Source organism: Dermacentor variabilis, chromosome 3 (genome assembly GCF_050947875.1).
Source record: "Dermacentor variabilis isolate Ectoservices chromosome 3, ASM5094787v1, whole genome shotgun sequence".
Taxonomy (NCBI): domain Eukaryota; kingdom Metazoa; phylum Arthropoda; class Arachnida; order Ixodida; family Ixodidae; genus Dermacentor; species Dermacentor variabilis.
The window spans coordinates 71271827-71295483 of NC_134570.1; the positions used below are offsets into that span (position 1 = coordinate 71271827).

At 45.3% G+C, this 23657-nt stretch overlaps 1 protein-coding gene across 14 annotated transcripts in view; it reads left to right on the forward strand.

The window, feature by feature from the left end:
- LOC142575860 (uncharacterized) overlaps nt 1-23657 on the forward strand; it is a 66082-nt gene that overhangs the window by 15340 nt on the left and 27085 nt on the right. For 3 of the 14 annotated variants that reach the window (XM_075685574.1, XM_075685572.1, XM_075685569.1), the window contains exons 2-4: nt 7675-7858; nt 11211-11445; nt 15574-15727. In XM_075685574.1, coding sequence (XP_075541689.1) covers nt 7820-7858; nt 11211-11445; nt 15574-15727 — 428 coding nt within the window. In that variant the 5' untranslated portion in view covers nt 7675-7819. Of the gene's footprint in view, nt 1-7674; nt 7859-11210; nt 11446-15573; nt 15736-18735; nt 18914-23657 lie in introns of all 14 variants that reach the window. The other 11 variants (XM_075685573.1, XM_075685575.1, XR_012826723.1 and 8 more) reach the window with 10 other exon arrangements.

The window sequence follows — 23657 nt, forward strand, 5'->3', positions numbered from 1 at the left end:
GGCAATGTAGAATGCCATGGACCAGCCTTATAGAGAAATAAAAGGTCTGCTTAATACGTCTTCATTTTAGAGGTGTGAGTTGAGGTATATATGAGAGGGATGGACTATGGCCGCCGGAACGGCAAAAGCGGTGCTTAAAAATACGTAGATATCAGTTTATTTTGAACGCGTTCAGCGAGGTCAGAACGGGATTTGCATATTCCGTCTAAACTACAGAGGCATACTCTAGTAGCGGAAGGCACACGGTAGAATATAACTTCAGAAAGGCAACAGGGGAGTGGAAATCATGCGATATACGACAAACAATACCAGAAGAGCGAAGGGCACGTTGTTTCAAATGTTCAGCGTATGTAAAAAAGCTTAGCGTTCTGTCGAAATACACACCAAGAGCTTTGATTTCATCCACCCTGGGCATTGGAGCATTCTAAACGGTGTATGGAAATTGCACATAGTGTGACTTCCGGTTAGAACTTAAAACCATAGTTTTGGAAGCATTTAAGAGTATATAGCTCATTGTTTCTGCACCAGTTCGAGCGTGAAAAAAATGTTTGGCGGTCAGTGCAGTCCTGAACACTGTTGACAGTATTTAATAATAATAATAATAATAATAATAATAATAATAATAATAATAATAATAATAATAATAATAATAATAATAATAATAATAATAATAATAATAATAATTTATTGTACGCATCAAAAAAAAAAAGGTACAAGAATCAGGTCTGCCAAATCCGCAGTGGGCTCGACTGGTAGTACCAAATAACAAAATTTTTCGAGGTCCTTGCCTCTAAACTTGCAAATAATCAATGGGCATTTGAGTGCCCTTTATTTTGCTCATTTGCTTTGGAAGTTTACAATGTTTCCAAATTGCGTCTGTTGTTAAACTGGGACAAACGTAGCAAAACTAAGCAAATGAAAAAGAAGGTCATTCGCGCCCTGATTGTTTTGTGGCCAATCGAGGGCTTAAACAAAAAGAAAGAGCGCAGAAGCGCAATACGTTGAACCCGATGACTCATTTGCTCCCGAAGTCGTTAAGCGGCGGACGCGGTTAAAAAAAAATATAATCACAAAGCCTGTTGACGGGCACCACACCAGTCGCTCGGTGCTCTGGAATGTTCTGCGCGTCGCGCGCAGGCACGCGGAACTTTTCTTTCTTTCCTATTATTTTTTTTTCAGTGGCAGCATTTTTCTTCCAGCGATAAAAACACCCCGCCGGCGTACCGTGCCAAAGCCGCGATCACGATAAGGATGCACGCCAGCGTCTGGCACCGTTTCAGACCTGCCCTGGCTGTTTGTGTTTTCTGCTCTTGACTCGTATCTGTTTCGTTTTGCTTCTTACAACGAGCTTGCTGGCGGACGTTGTCTCGTGCCTTGTGCACGTGCATTGTTTGCAACTGCGTGGCCGTTATTCTCCCTGTGGAATCGCCGATTCTCAACCCGCGGGATGCGTCTATTCTTCCGCGTAAGGCGCGGCTATATATAGCCAAGTATTCCGTGTTCTTGTTTCACCCATCGCTTCCCACCTTCATATCATATCATTGATTCATTCATTTAGCGGTCGCAGTCGTGACACCTGTCCCGGTTCAATATGTTAACCGTAGGTGTACGCCGTATCACCACGATCAACTGCAGAGTGAAAGAAATCCAGCTCGCCTAGGTCTTCTCCTCCTCCGGTCCGATCTATTATCCGCATCGTCATTAGGACACCATGCCCTGCAGTTGCTCAGATTCAACGCACTCAATTAACGTTCGGTGAACAAACCGGAAGTGTATGTTATCACCCAGGTATAACCGTTCGGCCGGCAAATGTCTTCTGCGCACAACTGCATAATTTTCTGTTCCCCACCATTTCGTACTAACGATTTGGATTAGCGGTGTCACCGCTCGGTGACCGCTGATGTCGTTCGGTAGTGTCTGACTAGTGACTAATTTGTGACTGATGTTGCTAAAAACGCTAACCGCATGCTTGGTTACTTACGCCGTAATTTTAGCTCTGCGCCTTCTTACCTGAAGCTAACTCTTTACAAAGCTTTAGTTCGCTCCAAATTAGAGTATGCTTCCGCCATTTGGGATCCGACTCAGTCTTCATTAGTTTCTACTCTTGAAAGTATCCAAAACCGCGGTGCACGCTTTGTCTTATCCGATTATTCTCGCTATGCAAGTATCTCTTCAATCAAATGAACTCTTAACTTACCTGATCTTTTGTCAAGCCGCAAATCTTCCCGTCTCTCGCTTCTTCACAAAGTTTTTCACTTGAACCACCTTTTAAAAGAAACCCTTCTTGCCCCTCCGTCTTATATTTCGGCCCGCACTGACCACAACCTTAAAATTGGGGTTCCATTGTGCCGTACAAATCGGTACAGTGACTCATTCATCCCTAGGACAAGCACGGACTGGAATCGCCCTCCCGCATCAATCGCACTCATCACCGACTCTACCAACTTCAAGACCGCTGTTCAGAATGCCTTTTGTTAATATTTTTGTTAATACTTTTTGTTTGTATTTTTACTGCATTATTTTTTGTTTTGACTCCACTCCTTTCTGTAACGTCTTCGGGCCTTGAAAATTCGTGAAATAAATAAATAAATAAATAAATAAATAAAAGACTAATTTATTGATGAAACTAGGCTTCAGAAGCCTGCGCCTATACAGCGTGTAAGTATGCGTGATGATGATTAATATAGTGTTTTGCGCGCAAGGGCCAAGTATGAGAAAAGAGCGCCAGGCCAATGGTAACGTGTTCAATGTGAAGCTATATATTACGGAAAATGGACGTGACAGTCCGGTAGTTTATTGCAGGTATGTGATCATCGAGACTGTTCTTCACTATATAACGTAAGATACTTTCCGACAGCCTTAATAGTTGAGCACACAAACAAAGTCATTCGTGCCTCCAAAGAGGTTTCGCTTGAATGATGCGTATACTGTGTTGGACCTGTGCAGAAACGACACACGACCACGCGCTTGTGAGCAGCATGACTGTTTTGCTAATTTTGGCCGTTAAAGAGCGAGAAAGAGCACCAGAGGTCACAAGTCTAATATATTATCTCACTGCCCTGTTGCAATGAACTCGAAATTACATATGCGGTAAAGAAAGAAAAAGAGAAAATATATTCGAGATAATTCTGCGCGTGAAAGCTTCCACGAACATGCAGGCATGGATCTTTCCTTTTCATTTTTTCACTCGGCAGCTCGCCTTGCTGGAGTTGTGGAGTCAAACGCCTTTTCCTCCTCTTTGCCCTTGACTTCTAGCGAATAGCGCGCCACCGTTCTGAAAAAGTGCTATTACTCATCTACACATTGGGTGCTGTACCGTGGCTGCAGGCAGCTCACGTAGTTGCCGTTTCCATTTTTTTGCAGCAGCTCTCGAGTCACGTCGGCGAGCGTTGCTGCGCGTATACGTTTTCGAAACGTCCGAAGACACAACGTATATATACGTATATGTCTATATCGTTTCGGATGAAGCTTTTGGAAAGACACGCGACATCGAGTCGGCTTTCACTGGGAATGAACTATTTCCTTTCGGATCCGAACACTGTAGCTTACTTTTCATACGGTGTGAAGGATCGGGTGCCTGGTCTGCGTATATAGTGATTGCTGAAAGTATAAGGATATCGCGGCTTACTTAAGGACGAGTGTGCTACATAGGTAAACAAAAAAGTTATCCCCATCTGCACGCGTGCTGGGTGGTTTCGTTAATTATTTGCGAAGCTTTTGCTGCTTTTGTGTCGCTTTTTACTTTTCGGGTGTGAACGCGAAACATGTCTATTATCGTACCTTAACTGTTCGTATCTTGTGCACCTGCTGCGCGCTTGCATTGCGAATGTCCAGGCACATTAGTCTTGCAGACACCACCCTGCATCCTGGAGCGGTATTCTTGGTCTTTCTGGAGCACCAATTTCAACGGGCCACGATGTGATAAGCCAGTGGGCACCACTCCCGTCTCTCTTATGGTGAGGCGTCGCCGCGCGACACACAAGTGGAAGCATGTCCTCGAAAGTGAACGACCGGGCTGAATAAACACCGTTCCTGACGCACCGTGATGACGGCACGCATAAGGAAAGAAAGTGGCATTCGTAATCTTTGCTGAATCTATTCTCCATTCAGCTTAGCGTGATTACCTCTGGTATAATTACAACCGCACTATCACATATCCCCTCGCGCCTCAGCTATGTTTTGCCCAACAAGACCTATCTATACCCATCGCAGTTCGCATAGCGGCCGCTTGTGTGCGTGTTTGCGACTCTGTTTACGGACTCAGTGCGATGCGACTTGCCTGTTTTGCCTTTTCTGCCTACGTGTTTGTGCGTGTATAGGTCTGTGTGTTGTGGATTTGTGTCTCTATGACGTTGCTTCTTTTGCTTTTCTTACTATACACATATATCTTTTTTTATAATGTTGTTTCTGCTATGGCAAAAATAGTAGCCGTCAGCATTATAGGGTGACTACATCTCTTTCTTTTATGTTTATTTGAATAAAAAAGAAAGGCTACAATGTCTGATATTTCTTTCGTGTACTGCGCGTTATAAATTCTAATCACGTCGTGCGCTCGGTGCCGCATAAGTGAGAAGTGCAAGAACACTTTCAGCGAAACCAGATTGCGAAACGTAAAAACGGTTCTTTTTTTCTATTTTGTCAGCGGCTGCAGCACGAATGTTTTCTATGTGATGTACGTCTCATTAAGTAAACGTGAAATGCACTTGACGCCATTAATTAAAGGAAGCAGTGACAGCATTAGTCTTTCCCTGCCAGCTCAAATGCTAATTCTCATCTCAGTTTCCTTCGTTCGTTCTGAATAACACACAAAAGTTTCAGTTACATCACACCCATAGTCTATTCAAAGGCTTAAATATAGAATGAAGTTGGGGCTGCCGTTACGCAATACAACGGTGCAAAAGACGGCACACAAAAGCGGCGTGCCAATTGTAAGCATTCGCGAACTCTCGGAAGGCTCGCAGCATAACGTTACTTGGAGCCGCAATGAAAATGGCACACAAGGGGCAGCAAAAAATGGTATTTAAGGAACTCAAAATACGTCATAGCCATATGTGGCTATGACGTATTTTGAGTTCCTTAAATGCCATGTCTTGCTGGCTCTTGTGTGCCATTTTCATTGCGGCTCCAAGTAACGTTGTCGCCGTAATACGGCCAGCATTTAAAGTCTGTCTGATTGTCATATATAACAGAGCCCCCCACCAGCAGAACGGCAGCCCGAGACCATTGTCGGTAACTTTAGCGAGAAAGTAGCTAAATTTAGCGAGTCACCTTTGCGGCTTTTGTAGCGCGCACACACACACACACACACACACACACACACACACACACACACACACACACACACACACATATATATATATATATATATATATATATATATATATATATATATATATATATATATTGCCCAATGAGTATTATGGACAGCAACACCACATTACTGCTTCTGCGATCATCGAGAAGTCAGCTGTACAGGCCACTGTGATACAGGCGCTGCTAAATTGAGACATTCTCACCGAGCGCACGCATGCAGCGCTGGGGAAGCTTTGGTTTTATTGCGATACCACGTGGATGGACACTCCAGGCGCATTTCTGTCATCGGCGTCGCCGTGAGGTTCCGTAGAAAGTCCAAGGGCGGGGGTAAAATCGCCTCGCGCTGTGCGCTGTATGCGCGAGAGAAAGCGTCCGTAGGTGAACCTGCGATCGCGGCTGAATCTGGCGCACGCAACGGAGGAAGGTGGGGAGGAAGCGCGCCGTCTTCCGTCGTACGCTAGACTCCGGGGGATTGCAGGGGGCGGGGGGGGGGGGGGGGCGTTCTACTGCGTGTGGCCCGCGCTCGCCCGCCCAGTCCGCTGTAGCGTGAAAGCCACCTGCAACGTGTACAGAGTCCGCCGCGCGCTGTGTTTTTGCACCTTAGTTCTCGTTGATGCGAGCGGCAGCACGAAGGTCGATTCGCTCGCTGTTGCTGCCGCGGTTACTCACTCGAGCATTTTGACAGCGGGTTTCCGCGGTCATCGAGTGAGATGGGTTCGTGTTTGCATGTGCGCGCGTGACACCATGCTTGTTACCTTAGTTAGTATGCCTGTGTTTACAACTTTATACGGCCGATAAAGCTATTATCCATACTTTGTGGAGCTCTCCATTAATTTGCTATCGCAATCGATGTTTTGCTTTTCGGGCGAAACTGCCACTTTTTTAACTTCGACAGTGCTTTCAGGACATTGCCTTTTCACATCCGGACCGTTAACTCGATACCGGCGAAACTTTCAGCTATGGATGTAAAAAATAACAAGGAGGACGACCAGCAACAATTAGGGTAAGCAAAACATAAAAGCGGCAAAATTCCCAGCAAGTCATCATCCTCACCAACGCCGCTTTGCAACTTGTTCCCGAATTGGATGTTTTGAGCCATGGTTTGGCGACTTTGTCTTCGAAAAGGTTAGCACTGCCCGAGTCTGGTAGAAATCAAGTGTTAACTGTGGAAGTCATCGCTCGTCCGATGTCGCGGACATCTTGCTGCGTTTAAAGTATGTAGAACGCTCCACAGACATTTGCAAGAAGCACAAAGAAAACGAATGAATGAAGCTGAAAGAGCGAGTATACTTGGGGCATACAAAAGTGGATTAAAATGTGAAAGTGCCAGGTTCGATTCCCGTCAGAAGGAAGCCACCACGAGCGTTGTCAGGAATAGCTGGTGACAAAAGACGCTCATATACTTCTATTTAGGCGAACGCTAAAGAGCCCCGGTTAGCAACAACAACAACAATAGTAATAATAAACTCAGGCGCCCTCTACCATGTGACATCCATATCAGGTAATTGCACAGAACTCAGACGCAGTTTGTTAGGGCGGGAAAAGCTGGAGAGCATACACAATGGGGCCTTCCACAGCCAACAGTCATGAGCGATAGTTTTAAGATATGCGTGTTTGTAAATTATAACCGACTTGTCGCGCAAGGAGGCGCGAGGTGCCCTTTTATTTGGTTTGAGACTCAAAGCATCGGGGCTATCAGAAACGTCGTATAGGAAATTGCTGCGCAATATATTATTTACCGCCTCCGCTGCTCTGACACCCTACACCAATGAGCCATTTTGCACTCCGCCTTCATTGAATTCGACCGCATCGACAGGTCATCGAACGCTGCATCTCGTGCTGGGTTGACCGTGTGCCTACCGCGTTTCATAAGACGCCAAACGTTACAAAATTTACTATAGAAGCTTCGCGCTGCATAGGAGCTTATTTATTTATTTATTTATTTATTTATTTATTTATTTACCCGCCGCGGTTGCTCAGTGGCTATGGTGTTGGGCTGCTGAGCACGAGGTCGCGGGATCGAATCCCGGCCACGGCGGCCGCATTTCGATGGGGGCGAAATGCGAAAACACCCGTGTGCTTAGATTTAGGTGCACGTTCAAGAACCCCAGGTGGTCGAAATTTCCGGAGTCCTCCACTACGGCGTGCCTCATAATCAGAAAGTGGTTTTGGCACGTGAAACCCCAAATATTATTATTATTATTTATTTATTTATTTATTTATTTATTTATTATATCCGAAATGTTGGCGACCTTCGTAACTGTTTCTTCAACAACCTTTCAATGTCTCATAACTTGCGTGTGCTACTACTTGCGATTGCGGGGGCTACCATGGAGCTTTCTCTTTCTTTCCCCGTTGCAGTCCTGACATCATGAGTGCGCCGTACCACTCCGGCGCGTCGTAATGGAGCTCTGGGATCGCAAAGCGAGGAAGGAGCGGCCATGACCCGAGGAGTAGCAGAGGCGCGCAGTATTTCCTCACCTCGCTCTTTCTTATATTTCGCCAGATGCCGTTTGGATGCTTGGTATGCTTTGCCTCCACTTCGGTAGGTGACATAGTCGCACATATGATCTACAGGGTGGTGTTATTATTACGCGAATACATGTTGTAGCCGAAGCCACTGTTACTGCAGAAATTATAGACTTCAAATATCACTCGGTGATGCATTCAGTATAGACCTCTTGCTGTACAATCTAAACTTCGGTGCCTTCCTAATTTCTTTGCAACAACGAGGGCAGATGACGGTTGTGAATTTATATCAGGCTTTGCCTCTCATGTTGTTCCGTATTGGAAGCTAGCTGTCTTGTTTTTGGCGGCGTGGGTACTACGTGGTGTGGTCCGCCTTATCTAAACGATCAGGATGACTTGGTCCGACATTCCGCGACTAATCGGTGTGTCAGAGAGGATAACCCGCAGATTCCATATCACATGCTGCCCTGATGGCAGGCGGCACTGGTTTAGTACTTGTCGGTGTGAGTCACAACTGTGACTGCTGCAGCCAAGAATCACTAGTATTGCAAATGTTTATACTGTATCTTGTACGATGTCGGGCGATTAGCATCGAATGACACATCCATGTGCCACATTTCTTTTTTTTTTCTTTAAAACTAAATAGAGAGAGAAGCACAGATGCGTAGCATAGTCAGCGCCGATCGGGGAATCCCCACTTGTCGAAGCATGTTCCAGTACTGTGCATCGTTCGCAGCGTTCTGACTCATCCTTTCTTTCTTGATGCAGTGCAATATGTGTGCCTTCTTGTTCTCGCTGTTTCCCATCATGCGCAGCCTTCTCTCATTCATCCTTTCTTGCTGTCTGTCAAAGGTGGCCGACAGTGACAGCTTTTCCATCGCACGCGTGTCGCTCCGTACAGAACGATGAGGCCATCGCCGCTATACCGCGCGGCGAGAGTACGGAGCATACTGCGGCAGACCGCGACCGCTGCGCGTCTAGAGGCCGTCGGCAGCGCTGCACGCAACTAGTCACGTCGCGCACGGTTGTCCTTGGTTAGAACAATCCCGTCGACGACAGCGCCTAATGACCTGCTAGCATATGTACATATGCGCTGTCACGAGGTGGGGGTCGAACAGTGTGCGTCAGAATCATTACGCTCCTTGGATGCGCTATTATCTGCTTACCGGGCTTTCCTGAGCGTTCGCACGGACGCACGCTTATATGTGCGTCACATTCACTGTCTTTCAGACAGGAGTGTCCTAGCGTGCCACTGAATTACGTGTTGTCGCATACATATACCTCTCCTCGCGTGCACTTGTATGCCAGCCTTTCGAAGGTTCAAATAACTTGTGAAAGCCAGAAACATCTCAGAGAGATCGCAGCTCTTTAATTAATTAAATTATTTATTTTGGTCCCCAACGTTGCAGCAGGCCACCTCGATGACTTCGTAGTTGCGAAATAGCGAGAGTAAGAGAGAAAGATTATACAAGATGAAAGGCACGGAGTTTAAACAGACTAACCATGTTAACCGGGGAGGTTAACTGGTGGTACAGGGTTTGCTACTCTGAACTGCCGGCATAGAAAAAGGAAGGAAAAAAAAAAAAGACCGTTAGAGCGATAGTTGTGTAGGAGAAAGAGTACGACACGGTAACGGGAAAGAAGGAGAAAGGCCCTTTCAAAGCGTTCCGCGCTTGAGCAAGCAGTGGAACAAGCACTGGACCGTATGAATGCGTTTGGAAGGTTAAAGCCACGTGTGGTATAGAGAGGCTCCTGTAAATTTGTCAGCGTCCTAACCCATGGCTCTGGATCAACACTGTAGTGCAACAGAAAGCTTTAGCCGAGGCCCGACTACATGGTTTCTCAATATAAATGCATGGGAAATGGTCAGATGTTCACTTTAAGCTACATGCTGTGTACTGTTTTCAGCGAAATTTGCTGCGAATAGGAAAGATCAGCTTTTAGTGATTTATAGACCAGACTTAATATTTCGGGGGAAAATGACGGTGAGTCAGCATATATTTATAATTCACAGACCAAATGTTTCGAAACTAACCTAACTAACCTAAACTAACCTAACCTAACTAACCCTATCTACCTATGGGTAACAAAAGTTACCCCAACTGTCATGGCATGTTTTGCAAAGCATGGATCCCATTCAGAAAATGCCGGTGTAAATTATCTATGGGCTGAAATTCTGAGAATTGCAATAACTGTTATATTTGTGGAGTAACGGAGTCGCGATTTTGACAACTCAGTTTTCTCTTCACTTTATTCAGTATTTGCAACACGGCCTGTGATACGAATGAACGTAGGTTAGATGTATAGCGTCCTTCCGATTGTTCTGCTTCAAGTATAGGTTAAATTATTGTGTCTTAAAGCAAACCTGATAATGTGAACGAACTAGGTCTATAGAAAAGAAGCTCTCGCCACTACGGTATTCAAAAAGCATTCATCATACCGGACATCACACAAATATCAACATCAAAGTTTAATAATTGTACTGTTTTACTACGACACCAGTCAAAAGCCCGAAAGGTGTCTTGACGTGTCCGTCCGTCCGTCCGTCCTACTCATCACGCCAACGGCCATGAAGCTGTCGTCTATAAAGCTCCTCTTTCGCCGCTACCGCCACTGGAATTCGAACTCAGGCCCTCAGCGGCAATTTGTAGCCAGGAAACTTCAACGAACTGCTCGGGACATCGCGCCCGCTCTTTGTAAGACACCGGAGCATCGCAGCCGTCGTTTGTGCCTGCTTAATCCATCCCTGCAACTGCGATCGCTATCACACCTCTCCCGGTGTGGCACTACGCTACTGTGCCGGGCACGCTCGTGTGTAGCTTTCACAAACTCGCACTTTTTCCTCATTGGAATGAGTTCAACGTCGGAGGCCTAACTGCGTAGCATTGCATTGATCGAAGCATCGACTTACAGCTCGTGGCACGTTCGACTGGGCGTATTAGAGTGCTGCGGTAGCACTGCAAAGGTCATGCAAGGCTGCAATCAACATTTATTTCTTGATGATGCAGGCTTCACCGTGTGCTGTGAACCCTTGTAATCTCTTTCAATCTCGCGTGGCCTCGAAGTGCTGCTTGGATGCTCGCACAAATTTTTATCGCCGTCGCCAAAAAAAGTCGTGGGAGAGCCAGCTGTCTCCTATTTCCTCGTTATTGTTCTTCCTCCCCTTCGTCCGCCGTTCCCTATGGCGAAGGTAGCGCACCAGGTTTTCTTTTGTTATTTTTTGTTGTGGCTGACTTACATGTCCTCCTCCTTCCTTTCGTTTCTTTCTCACTTTATTGAGCTGCACGTTGTATTGTCGCTCTGAACTTGACACTCTGAGTATAACGTCGACATGTGGAGTGTTCGCGAAGTGTTTACCTAAACTCTGTCGTTGGCGCTGCCGTTGCTCCCGCGGACGTCGCCGCGTCTGTTTGCCTCGCATGTTGCAGGAGCGCGGTGCGAGACCTCGCTGCCCTGCGGGCGAAACGGCGCGGTCGGTGACGCGTCGCGATCAACGGTTGGCTGCTGCCCGACGACGCGGCGGCGGCAACGTGACAGCGCACAGCAAGTGGCAGCTGGATGGGCGCCCGGGAGAGTCACCGGCAGCCGCGAACAATGGCTCCTCTCGGGCGCGCAGTTGCCGTCGGGTTTCCTGTCCTCGGAATAGGGCTCTGCGTGCCTTGCGTGAGCATCGTAAAACGTGGATCGGTTGGGGTTGAGCCCTTGATGCTTTTTTTTTTTGCTACTTAGAGTTCCATTCACTGTTTTCTTTTTTGTTTTTTTCTGAGACAGTGCTAGTTGTATTACGGAAAGGGATCTCAACATTGTGGAGTAGCCGGAGGCTGTGTTTGCACCTGCATTTCCCACAGGCACATTACACCACGATTCTTTTTCGGGGGAAGGGGGGGGGGCAACCCGAGGTAACTTTTCTGTGCAAATAAAGAGGGGGGGGGAGGCTACCTTTACTAGTGTAAATGTGAATAATGCCCACCGTTCGCCATAAAAACGCGTAATCCCGCAAAAGAGAAATAAAATAAGGTGTATCTTACAGGTATACGCCCGCGAGATAGACCGCTCCTTCGCTTGACAAACAAGGAACCGCATCAAATAGACTCGCGCAGGAAAGAATCGCAGGAAGAACACTGCCAAGAACAAGTAAACAAGCGAAAGTGTAAAACGGCAATTTCTAGCAGCGTTCTTTTTTTAAAATGAGCTCTGGAAGAAATACAGAGTAATATATATACTTGCGGAACTATCACGGTTCTTTTGGATCCCTTCTTTACTGCTCTAGCAAGTTAAGTGCCAAAACCGACTCGTATTGTTATTTGGGAAATTGCGCAACGATGCATGGCCGCCAGTCCCGTAAGCCGCGCAGAGCCCAGGACGCTGCGGTTCTAGACGTACGCCGCCCACCACGGAATGTTAGCAAAACGCCCACATAAGCACAGCAGAGAAGTGGCTCCGTCAGGCGGTTAGACTGATTACGGTAGAAGCACCATTCAAAACACACCGAATCCTCCTCCATTGGCGGCGGCGTTTTCGCTACTTCCGTTTTGAATAAAAGCTTGTTGATCCTTAAATAATTTCACAGGCAACGGTTAAATTTGGTAATTTTCGTTTTTCCTTCCTGTTTCGGTGTTGCCTCGGCTCTCTCCTTTAGTAGATCGCTTAAAATTTCTTAACTCCTTGCGACTCCCTTTTCCAGTTGACAATTTTGCGTCGAAAGTGCTCTACAATTAGGGAAAAAACAGACGAGGTGACGAATCGCATTGATATTGCTTATGGGTTTAACGGTTATTGCAGGGTTTGATCATGGACGCTGTTTCACATTATTTTATTTTCCATCTTATCTAACTTATATCACGGATATATGGTTCCGAGGATATGCCAGCGTCGCGGCGAGCCGTCCACTCGAGGAAATAATGAAGCAAAAGAAAAAGTTAAACGCAACTGGCATTAGACAGCTTTAGGATAGCGTTTGTCGCCTTACGTACGTTAAACGTAATCACCTTTTCGGCAGGTTACTGTGCGTGTCCTTTCAAGACATTTAGTTTACCGTACGGGAACGCAAACGTAAGGAAGACGCTATAGAGCAAGGCGCAGTCTGGTGCCTCGTGCGAAACTTATCCAAGCCAAGATAATCCATTACCAATCATCCTGTTGTTGCTATGCCGACGCGTCTCCTTGCGCACGGGCGCCGAAATCGCTGAACGATCTCAGAAATTGGAAGCACTATGCGCTCATAACTAAAGTTTGAAGTGAGTTTAGCGAAAGCGATAGCTCATTACAATAGTTAATGGCGATCAACGCGAGTCAGAGCGCAGCCATTACGAGAATTCACGCTGAAGCCGGAGCCATGAGTGCCGTCCCCATGTTCGACAACGCTATTTCTTAGCGTCCGTAAACATTACGAACGGTAAACTCGCCAAATAACGTACGTTGTCGTAGCGCACGTAAACTGCAGAAACCCAATAACGTTCAGAACATGCGCAGTGATGACTACGCTATTTCTTTACGTACGTAATGCGTTTACGTTTGCTTGCAAACGCCAAACTACAGCTATCTGTCTCCGGCCGCAACTCGTTCCACGAGCATACGGACCAGCTGACTACGAACTGAATCCCTTTCGTGGTCACTGGATCAGTCTAAACAAAGAAAGTTGAACTAAAGAAGCAACAGCGATGCGCGGGACTGTTGCAATAGATGGTAACAACTGAACGCATCTCGAGTTAATCGTGAGGGCACCGACCGAATCGACGAGGAAACTGGCCTTCACACCCCAGGAGGTACACCGCCATACAAAAGGATTGAAAAAGGCAGCCAAATGTTGACCGCCGAATAGCTGTCTCAAGTCTCAAGAATGATCTGGCGGCGCTTTAGGAATGTGTGCGAGGAGTGGTGGCGCGGGCACCCCGGCCCACCCCCTGTGTACGTGCCTGATTTCCCAGTTACAACCAAAATATATAAAAAAAATATTTGCACTCTATTCGCGGATCTCCCGTGATAACGACGACTGTGATGACGCATAGTCTTCCGTGGCGCCAGGTATAGCTAAAGAGCGACAAAACAATGCGTTAAAAAGATTAGCAATGCTTCGATGAACTTGGAAAACTATTTCCTTGGCCAAATGTAACGTGGCTGTAAGCGGGGCTACAATTCGTTTTCTGTGTAGATACCTAAAAATTCAAGTTGACCTAAATATATGGAGGTGCGCGCACGTTGGCATTATGCAGTATTGCTGGCTAACTAATGAGGAGCCACAATATGACGAAGTGCTGCTTTACCAAAATCTTAATCGAGAAGGGACATTCATTAAACATCGCAGCGCTTTCATGTAATCCCATATATCCTAGACAGTGTTGTACGCACGACGACGAGGAAGTCCGCTGAAATTCTCGCAACTTTGTTTGCAGAATAAATTAAATTCAATTCGCTCAATTGTTCTGTTCTCGTAGTTTTTAGGCGACGCTATAGTGTCGTGGTCGAGTGGTTGAGCATTTTGTTTTCTCGACGGCAGCGCTCAACTGAAGCAATTTCTGGCCTAGACTGCGAAGCTAACATAACTTGAAAGACGACCGTGACGATGAAATTTTGCGTCGCGGTGATTTATTGGAGGAATCTAAGCGAATATCTGGAACATTTCTCTTTAGCATGTCGCCGTTTTACTACTCCAGGGAAAACGTTTTCCTTTAAAGCCCTTCCGAAACCTTGAATTAAACTTGAGCTTTCCGATGGCCCTTTCTCTTGGTGCTACCGAACTGGGTTTAAACACAGGAACGTTCGTTTGCAATGCTCTTCAATTCTTTCTTTTTTTTCATGTGTGTGGAAGACAGGATTTACAGGCTAAAGCTTTTCTTTCTATTTAGTATTCTCGTATTTCTCTACCGCAATATTTAGGCATTATTCAAATCATACAGGTTTTATTTTCGTGATATTTAGTCACTAATTTCATATCTCTTTACTTTCCTCGAAATTTAACTTTCTTGAACCTTTGTAGCGTCCGGTTCGTTGACGGTTCCCCAGAGTGGGTCGCGCATTTTTGCTAAACAAAAACCAAGAAACCAACCTGTGCCACGAGTGGCATGTCGCTTGCGAAAAGTCACGAGTCATGAGTGTAAGCTTTCTCCTATACCATCCACCTTCCTACAGATGGTCTCACTTTTTGCGACGTCTGGTGAATCCACTAATATGCGAAGCTTAAATGCTAAGCTTTCCTGATTAAATTCTCTTTTTGTTGTTGTTGTTGTATTTCGAAACCACTGTGAACGTTGTTTTTATGTTTTGTATAACATAGCGATCAAATAGCTGCTTTGCGACCTGTTCCATCAGCAGTGCGTATGCTTACATTCTTTTGCGTGACACATGCAGTATATATTTGTAAGGCCCCTTTTACTGCCCTTACCCGCAATATTTGCGAAAGTTGTATAACGTAGCGATCAAATAGCTGCTTTGCGACCTGTTCCATCAGCAGTGCGTATCCTTACATTCTTTTGCGTGACACGTGAAGTATATGTTTCTAAGGCCCCTTTTACTGCCCTTACGCGCAATATTTGCGAAAGTTAACTTCCACACAGTCTCCCACATTATTTTACTTTATTTTGCAATCGCCCGTTTCTTTTGCTTTGGGCTGTCGTAGCTTATAGTTATATAGCGTGGGTCGACTCTGTGAAGTGTCGCAGCTGCGAGAGAAGTTTATGTATCTGCTTACAGCGTTGAATACCGACAAAAAAAAAGTACTCACAATGTTCGCGCTTTTTGAATACGCACACAGTGACAACGTATCACACTGGTTTCACTGGTTAACTCTTGCAGATGTAAAGAAAAACCTTGCTGACCGGTCCCGGACAACCAGCGAGCACCATGATCACCAAGGCAGTCACTTAGTAGGCTGGCCGTGCATGCAACAACTGGTGGTGACCAACCTGTTTTATCACCATCAGGTGACAACGCCAGGCGACAACATCAGGTGACAGCGTAAGGTTATATAATAATTCATGTAGATTCACACGTAGGTTGCGTGAGAAAGAAAAAGACAGCGTGAAGGCGTGACTCACAGCATACCTACAAACACCAAGCATTCTGCGTCTGGCCTTGGCGCTGCCTATTTCAATGTCTCTGATTTTTCTTTTTCTTTTTTTCCGTACGCCATGTACCTACCCGCCACCATGAACATAACCTTCTATCACACAACGTGAATTCTTTCGACACATGAATTCGTATATACTTCTATACTTTGCGTTGTAGTGGCCATGCTACGCAGCCGCCCGTTACTATAACAACCTTGTAATCACGAAGGCGGTTATGTCAATTAAGGGCTTGACATCATTTGGATGTAATGATCCCCGCATACGTGTTCTTCTTCGCAACCTGCAGCAATAAAAAAAGAGAACATGCGCCATTAAACGACACGTGGTTATACTTACTTGTTCCTTACGTAAAAAAAAAAAAAGTGGGGGACGACGGTATTGACGCGTGAAGTAATTTGAAATCTTGAAGGCTTGGTTAGCGCAGAAACGGATGAAAAGCATCAGGGCTGGCGTGCAGGATTGCGTGACACACAGTCGTCTTTAAATGATTAGGGTAAGTGGTTAGGCTAATAGCTGACCATACTCAACGGTACCCTATAATTACAGGACGGACTGCGTACCACCGGGCCTTCCGTTCCAGCAACGCGCATGCGTCGCGTCGACGACATTCGCGTGCCGTGCGTTTATCTATTCCATTCATGCAACCTTCTTCTCGTGACATCGCCCGGGCCACTTTGGTCTTTTAAACTTGTTTCCCGCCACAAGACGGCTGCGGTTCAAACGCGCGTTGCACGCGCTCGATGTAACGTCAGCTTGTCATATCTATATAATGCTCGCTGATAAAACCTGCACGGCCGATCGAGTAGGTATGCGTTACCCACCATGAAGCACTCGCACGTTTATCGGCCATCGAAACTAGACCTCGCCAGGCAAAGAAGAGCAACGCTCTGCGAAAGAATTTTCGCGTTTGGCGTATAGCGTTTGGCGTGAAATGCGGCAAGCGTTGTGTGAAAATGCGGAAGGTTTCATGCGATTATGTTAACCGGCGAAAAACAAGTCGCCATCACTGCACAATACAGGCACATAAAAATGACTCTTTAGCACCGTTTAGCACTCGTTTAACACCGATAAATGCGCTTGAAATTGGGGCACGCTTATTCTAACCTTCCGTTTAATTTAACTGGGTTAAATGGGGGTGTGCGTCCTAGCTTATGGAGAGAGAGAGAGAGAGAGAGAGAGAGAGAGAGAGAGAGAGAGAGAGAGAGAGAGAGAGAGAGAGAGAGAGAGAGAGAGAGAGAGAGAGAGAGAGAGAGAGAGAGAGGTAAGCCAGAGATAGTCTCCGTTTGGCTACCCTGTACCGGGGGAGGGGCAAAGGGCTGAAGAGCATCAAATTTTACCAATAATTAGAGTACCACAAGTTTTTCGTGGATATTTTTCATGCAAATCCACTCATCTACAGTTCCCTTCTATCCTTTTCTCTTTCAGAGAATCGATCATAATGGATTAGGTAACTCGTTTTGAACCGAATCAGATGAAATTGTCATTAAGCAGAGAATTGTTTAAAAAAAACGGAATAACTGTCCTTTTTATGTTTTTGTCTACTTCTGATTTGCATTTTTATAAAGTTAATCTGTGCAGAACGTGGACCTTTGCACATCTTACCCGTGGATAGCGCTTAGTTTCCATTTCTGTATCTTTGTTTCGGTATCGTTTCGCTTCAATCGTGGTTTTGTTCATTTGACAGAATCCCTTCTCCCGCAAACATAAATTTTCTTGCGACTTTTGTCACGGTAGCTTTCCTTTGTAACAATACCTAGTCTGAAAAATCCTTTTATGTATAATTTCGCTTTCGATATCGGATTTCTGAATGACTGCATGAATAAATTTTGTCTTGTCCATTGGGTGGGTGTGGAGCGAACCTTTTCTAAACCACTAGAAAAATGAAGATGTTAAAACTAGTAGACAAATGAAACATGCCTTCTCGCCTATACCTAACTTATCCTAACCACTTTCTCCTATGTGACCCGAAGTATCTTTTCTAGCTCTGTGAACGAGTAAAGGTAGTTCGTACTAGAATAACTTTGTTAGCCTCGACAAATTGTGTTAGCTTCCCCAGAACATAAAGAGTTGTCTTTACTCTGCTGCCACATCGCTAAAGTACTAAGAAAGAAAAAAGAAAGAGTTAACTGAACCAAAGTTTAAACAGCTGGAACGCGTTCCTGTGCCGCCCATTGTTCTACAAGAGAGGCAGCAGTCTTGGATGATCTCTGACGGTGCACCGAAACAGTTCACAATAGATAACTGGACAACCTTAACCAAGATGCACCTAGGTGAAACAAGGGAAGAAGAACCGGCTGAAGTCAGAATTAATGCCTTTAATGATGCGCAGTGTGGCGGTTAACACATATTTGAATACGAAGGCGGCAACAGAGAGTGTGGAGTCGAATTGCATCTAATGTCTTCTATATTTAAAAACAAATAAAATATTCTTATCTGCCTATCTAAGCTCCTTCTTCGCATTACCAGCGAGGAAATTGTCAAACAACGGGAAAGGCAGCCCCGTAATGCGCACTGTTGAGCCAAATGAACTCGTTTGTATTTTTATTGCTTTTTAACGTTGTAATTGTACTTGAAGTGCAATTTCTTCTAACTGGAAAACAAATTGAAAGACATTTGTCAACATTATAACGGTGGCGGTGGTTCTTTTTCAAAAGATTACAACCGTAAGATAATGAACATTACAGGTTACGATGAGGTGGAGCATAATTAGCTAAATAGAGTAAACGAAGTCTGCGCATACTACTAAACACATTGGAACGTAACAGATACGCAACAAGACTGGCAAAAAGTATCACCACATGTTGCGTACAGTGACTCTGTTACGTATGCTGAATACTATGCGTTCCGCGGGCCATCGGTACAACCTTTGCTTTCTGCCTTCGCCCAGCTGCCATCGCAGATCCACCGCGCCCCTTATGGAGTTGTCTCGGACTGCGCCCATCAAGGCGTCACTGCCTGTCAACGGTGGGGTTGCATCCAAGCCGCTCACCTGTCTACCATCTGTGGGTCTATCGCCCGCACCGTAGTTCACTGTTGGACTTCACCGGGCAAAACCAACTATAAATGTACATACAACTTGCATGCATCAAACGTTTTATGCCGCAGGGAAAACTGCTGAATCCCGGCGTAGACGGTTATACTGAGTTTCAAACATGTGCACCGAGGCTATACGATGCGATACGAGATGAGCGGGTGGGCGGACGAGAAACGTACGCAGGTGACAGAATACACGATCAAATAATGTATAACTCGAACGTCCGCTGTTTGAGCGCATCAAACACTTGTGATTGCGAGCATTGACGCCTACAGCGGCTGTTAAGTGCTTTGTCCAACGGCAGTTGCACAGTTGTGTGTGCCCCTGACTTTTCAATTGTTTCCGGTTGTTTGTTATTTTTGGGCCGTATCAATGTACAATGACACATTGTTGAGCGTCGGTGCAGCAGTCTTCACCCAGCGGAGGCTTGCTGACAGCGCTTTGATGGCAGCTATGAAAACTACCGCGTATTGAAGATCCGAGAACATTGTGTTTGATCAATATTCTTTCTATTGTTGTTACTATAATGTAAAATCGAGTAGCCGTCACCATTACAGGATATCGAAACCTGTCATCAGTTCTAATTTCAACTAAAAAAAAAACATTGTCTTTTCCTTGAGTAAATTTAGGAACTCGATTCCTAAGCAGACATTTCGGGCCCGTAAATAGTTCGGAGAAATGACCGTCCTTCAAGACAGCTTTTATTAAGCAGTAGTATATTAAGGATGCTGAAAGCGAATGTACAATACAGAATTGTTCAAAGTGAATGTACAATAGAGGCATACAATACAATGTACAGGTACACTGTATAAACGAGCTGCCACAAATTTAACATTACCTTTATTTTTTCTTGTAATCACTTTTGATATATAAGCCATTCGAATCATTCCAACAAGACGCTTGTATCGCCGTGAACGAAGGAGAGAAGGCGTGAGTCATGAATACCACCTGAACAAGGAAAATAGAAAAATAGCTCGTGATAGTAACGCGATTGGATTGGCTCCCATGTGCAGAACGTCGTGCACGTATACGGCTCACAAAAATGGCGGCCTGTCGTCTTTTTGGCGGCCATATGCTTGCAAATAGAGCTGCCAAAATATTTACCGTCATTTAAAGCACCATTTTCTTTTACAGTGTAGTCTCAGGCGTACATGCAGTCACTGGCGTAGGTCACGTGTGCAGATTATATTAACGCGACAGCGTTGAGGAGCCCGCGTCGCAGAAAATATGGCGTAGGCGTCGGACGTCGTTTCGGCAAAAATATTTTCGAACCACGCACACCCGGGCCCTTCATGTGACTCAAGGATTTTACTGAACTATGAATCTATCAAGCTAGAATACGTGGAAAAATCGTAAAGTACGACTTACACACAACCTGCAGACATGATAGCTCTCGTATTGTATTTTGACTGTACGAGAAAACATAATTCTGTTACCCGAAATCTCAAAGAATCCCCTTTTCCAGCGTTTCTACAATTCAGAGACCTTCCGCGGCGTCCGCAATTTGCGCGCGCCGGCACGCGGGTGTCTCAGGGTCCACGGAGCGGCGCGCCCGGTTCCTTGCAATACCTCCAGCTGGCGCTCGCCTCCGCCGCGTTTCTACGACAGAGCCCGCCTTCGTGCATAGCGTTCGCGGCCAGTGTTTCCCCGTGTACATTACGGTTACATGTGCTGCAGTAGCCGGGAAGCGCGAGAAGCAATCTGGGAACCTTTGAATGCTATCGCGTTCCACTCCTAAAGGCGAATCTTAAGCGTCCTGCAAATTTTTCCTTCGAGGAATGAAATTGGCGATGCGCACGCGGTTGCATGCCGGGTGCAGATTGTACGTGCAAATATGCGGTGCACGGCTAGTTTGATTGTAAGAGCGTATATATATATATATATATATATATATATATATATGTGTGTGTGTGTGTGTGTGTGTGTGTGTGTGTGTGTGTGTGTGTGTGTGTGTGTGTGTGTGTGTGTGTGTGTGTGTGTGTGTGTGTGTGTACGCTCAATTTATTCGACATGGGTGTATACTGATGTCGCGACGGCGGGCGCGATGGCGTTTGTTGAGACATTCTCTGATCGATTAAATCCCCTCGCTCCTATCTGGTCGCTTGACATGCTGGCGATTTCACGAAAGAGCGGCTACCTGAGAAACTATAGCGCGTAAGCTGTGTGCATTTGAGCTTAAAAGAAATAACGATGATACAAATGCATGCAAATGAGAGTGCTCCGCGAAAAGCAAACAGCGAAGCTCTCGTCCCGTGATTGACGGTCGCGGTGTTACGAAGTTCTAAAACCGTTGCGACGCCGCCCCTTCTGCTCTTTGCATTTTATCCCGCCTGAAAAAAAAAAAAAGACCCAGAAGAAGAAAATTAGTTGTTGCAGGATGCAGAGCGTTTTGTTACCATAACGCCATGTTACCATTTACTTCAGGCATGGTTGCGCATGGTCACACACGTCGTTGATCAGCCAGAGGACGCCATTTAAGTTTGTACGCCCGCCGTTCCATCCTCCACCCCTGTTCATATTTCTCAATCTCTTTATAAGGATTGGTAATGCTGTTTACATTTTCTTTAAATCAATAAATGTACGACGCTCCCGCGGGTACTCGCTTGCTTCTAACGCCCCCCTACTGATATCCCAGATTTGTATCTCGATCCCGCAGCCGCCCAGCTCTCAAAACTACGCCATTCGCGCACGCCCACAGACTGACGTTTGCGGTGGATACCTTTCGCAGTGCCAGCGCCTTGACCACAGGGGAGCGTCATTTTATCTACTAAAGCCAAACCTGTGAAACAAGTCCAACTTAAGACTAAATTCGTTTTGGGCATACACCACAAATAACGCTGCCTTGTCTTCTGAGACTCTTGACGGTAGCACTTACGATAGCTCCTATTCATACAGGGTGACCCACGCAACTTGAAACCAAACATTAAAAGTATGCCGATGCCACGTAGCTGGACTGAACCAAGTTGATGTTGTTTGCCGTCACTAGGAGATACTCAGATTTTTTTTTTCATTCAGCCTAATTAGATAATTAGCCCTAATTATTTAATGAACTTCTCATAGATTATATTGAGATGAAGAGTGTCAATGAGGAAATTGTAGAGCAACGCGAAAAACTACCGATAAAGCTTTCTGTAGCTCGACACGTGTCACATGAAAGCCTTTTACCGAGAGTGAAACGCGCCCGCAAATTCACGCAAAATTGCCGCGCTACTGGCCACTCGAGGCAGATTGCGTGTATTCGCGGGCTTTTATATATATATATATATATATATATATATATATATATATATATATATATATATATATATATATATATATATATATATATATATATATATATATATATATATATATACCCGCCGTGGTTGCCCAGTGGCTATGGTGTTGGGCTGCTGAGCACGAGGTCGCGGGATCGAATCCCGGCCACGGCGGCCGCATTTCGATGGGGGCGAAATGCGAAAACACCCGTGTGCTTAGATTTAGGTGCACGTTAAAGAACCCCAGGTGGTCAAAATTTCCGGAGTCCTCCACTACGGCGTGCCTCATAATCAGAAAGTGGTTTTGGCACGTAAAACCCCAAATATTATATATATATATATATATATATATATATATATATATATATATATATATATATATATATATATATCGCATATAAGCTTGCGCCATCACATCCCGGGCTTGCATCTTAACATGAAGTTTTAGAAATAGCGTTCCCAAGCGGATTGGTATACTCAAGAACCAAAACTTCTTTCTACATCTTTTGCGTTCTTTTGTACGCCTGGCGGATGGCGTCCTCTATATTTGGGCTCCAGAATTCTAGAACTCCCTCATATTTTATAAATATTCTCGGTCTTCTCGGCGCCTTGTACCTTGGTTATTTTGAGCATGCACCGTGAACAGCGTAAACGGGCAGGATACCTTGGACATCACAGTGTTAACCGTGTGATGACCCGCACACCATAGGTTCTGCGCTGTTGTAATACCTCAAGACCCTGATTTAAGCATGGCAAACTTATCACATAGCCTATAGTAGCATTTTTGATGCTCTGAAGAGAGTATTGAGTTGGGTAATTTTCAACAAGCCTATTACTAATTAAGTAATGACACTACTAAGTTATCACTCAGATAGTGCATCATGTTCTTTTTTTTTTTAGAAATGTGCTCTTTAGGGCTATAAATAAAGATGGACAAATTGTTCTGATTTTAGTTCGTGTCGAACTGTGTTTGGGCGCTATACAGGGTCAATGTATAAAGTTGAGAATGCGACAGAACATCGTCTGGCGTGGGCCGAACATTCTGACTCATAAAAACGTACACTCGCCGTAAACGAACGAAGGTCATATTGATTTCCTTTTTTCATCTTAAGCGACTGTGTGTCTTGATGCGTCGGAAACTGAACTTAAAGCATTTTGTTTATCTTTATTTTAATCGTTCTACACCTCTGTCTCATGAGCAATGCCGGATGACGTTCGCGGGCGGACTGCGCAAACACTACATAATGAAACACAGTTTTATTCTCTAGCGAAGCATCGCCGCCTGCGGGCATCGATGGCTCAGTTTGGAGAGGACACTTGTGTGCTCTTGGTAAACAGCCGGGCTTATCGTGACCGTAACAGCGTTCCGCGAACGAAGCAGCAATATAATGAAGCAAGAATACCCAAGTCCGTGTTTCTGCTAACATTATTTATTTATGTTGTCATTTTATTCTTCATAACTTCGCAATTTTGTTGTTTCACTCGTGAAAATCATTTTGGCTCTGTCTTCTTTCTATT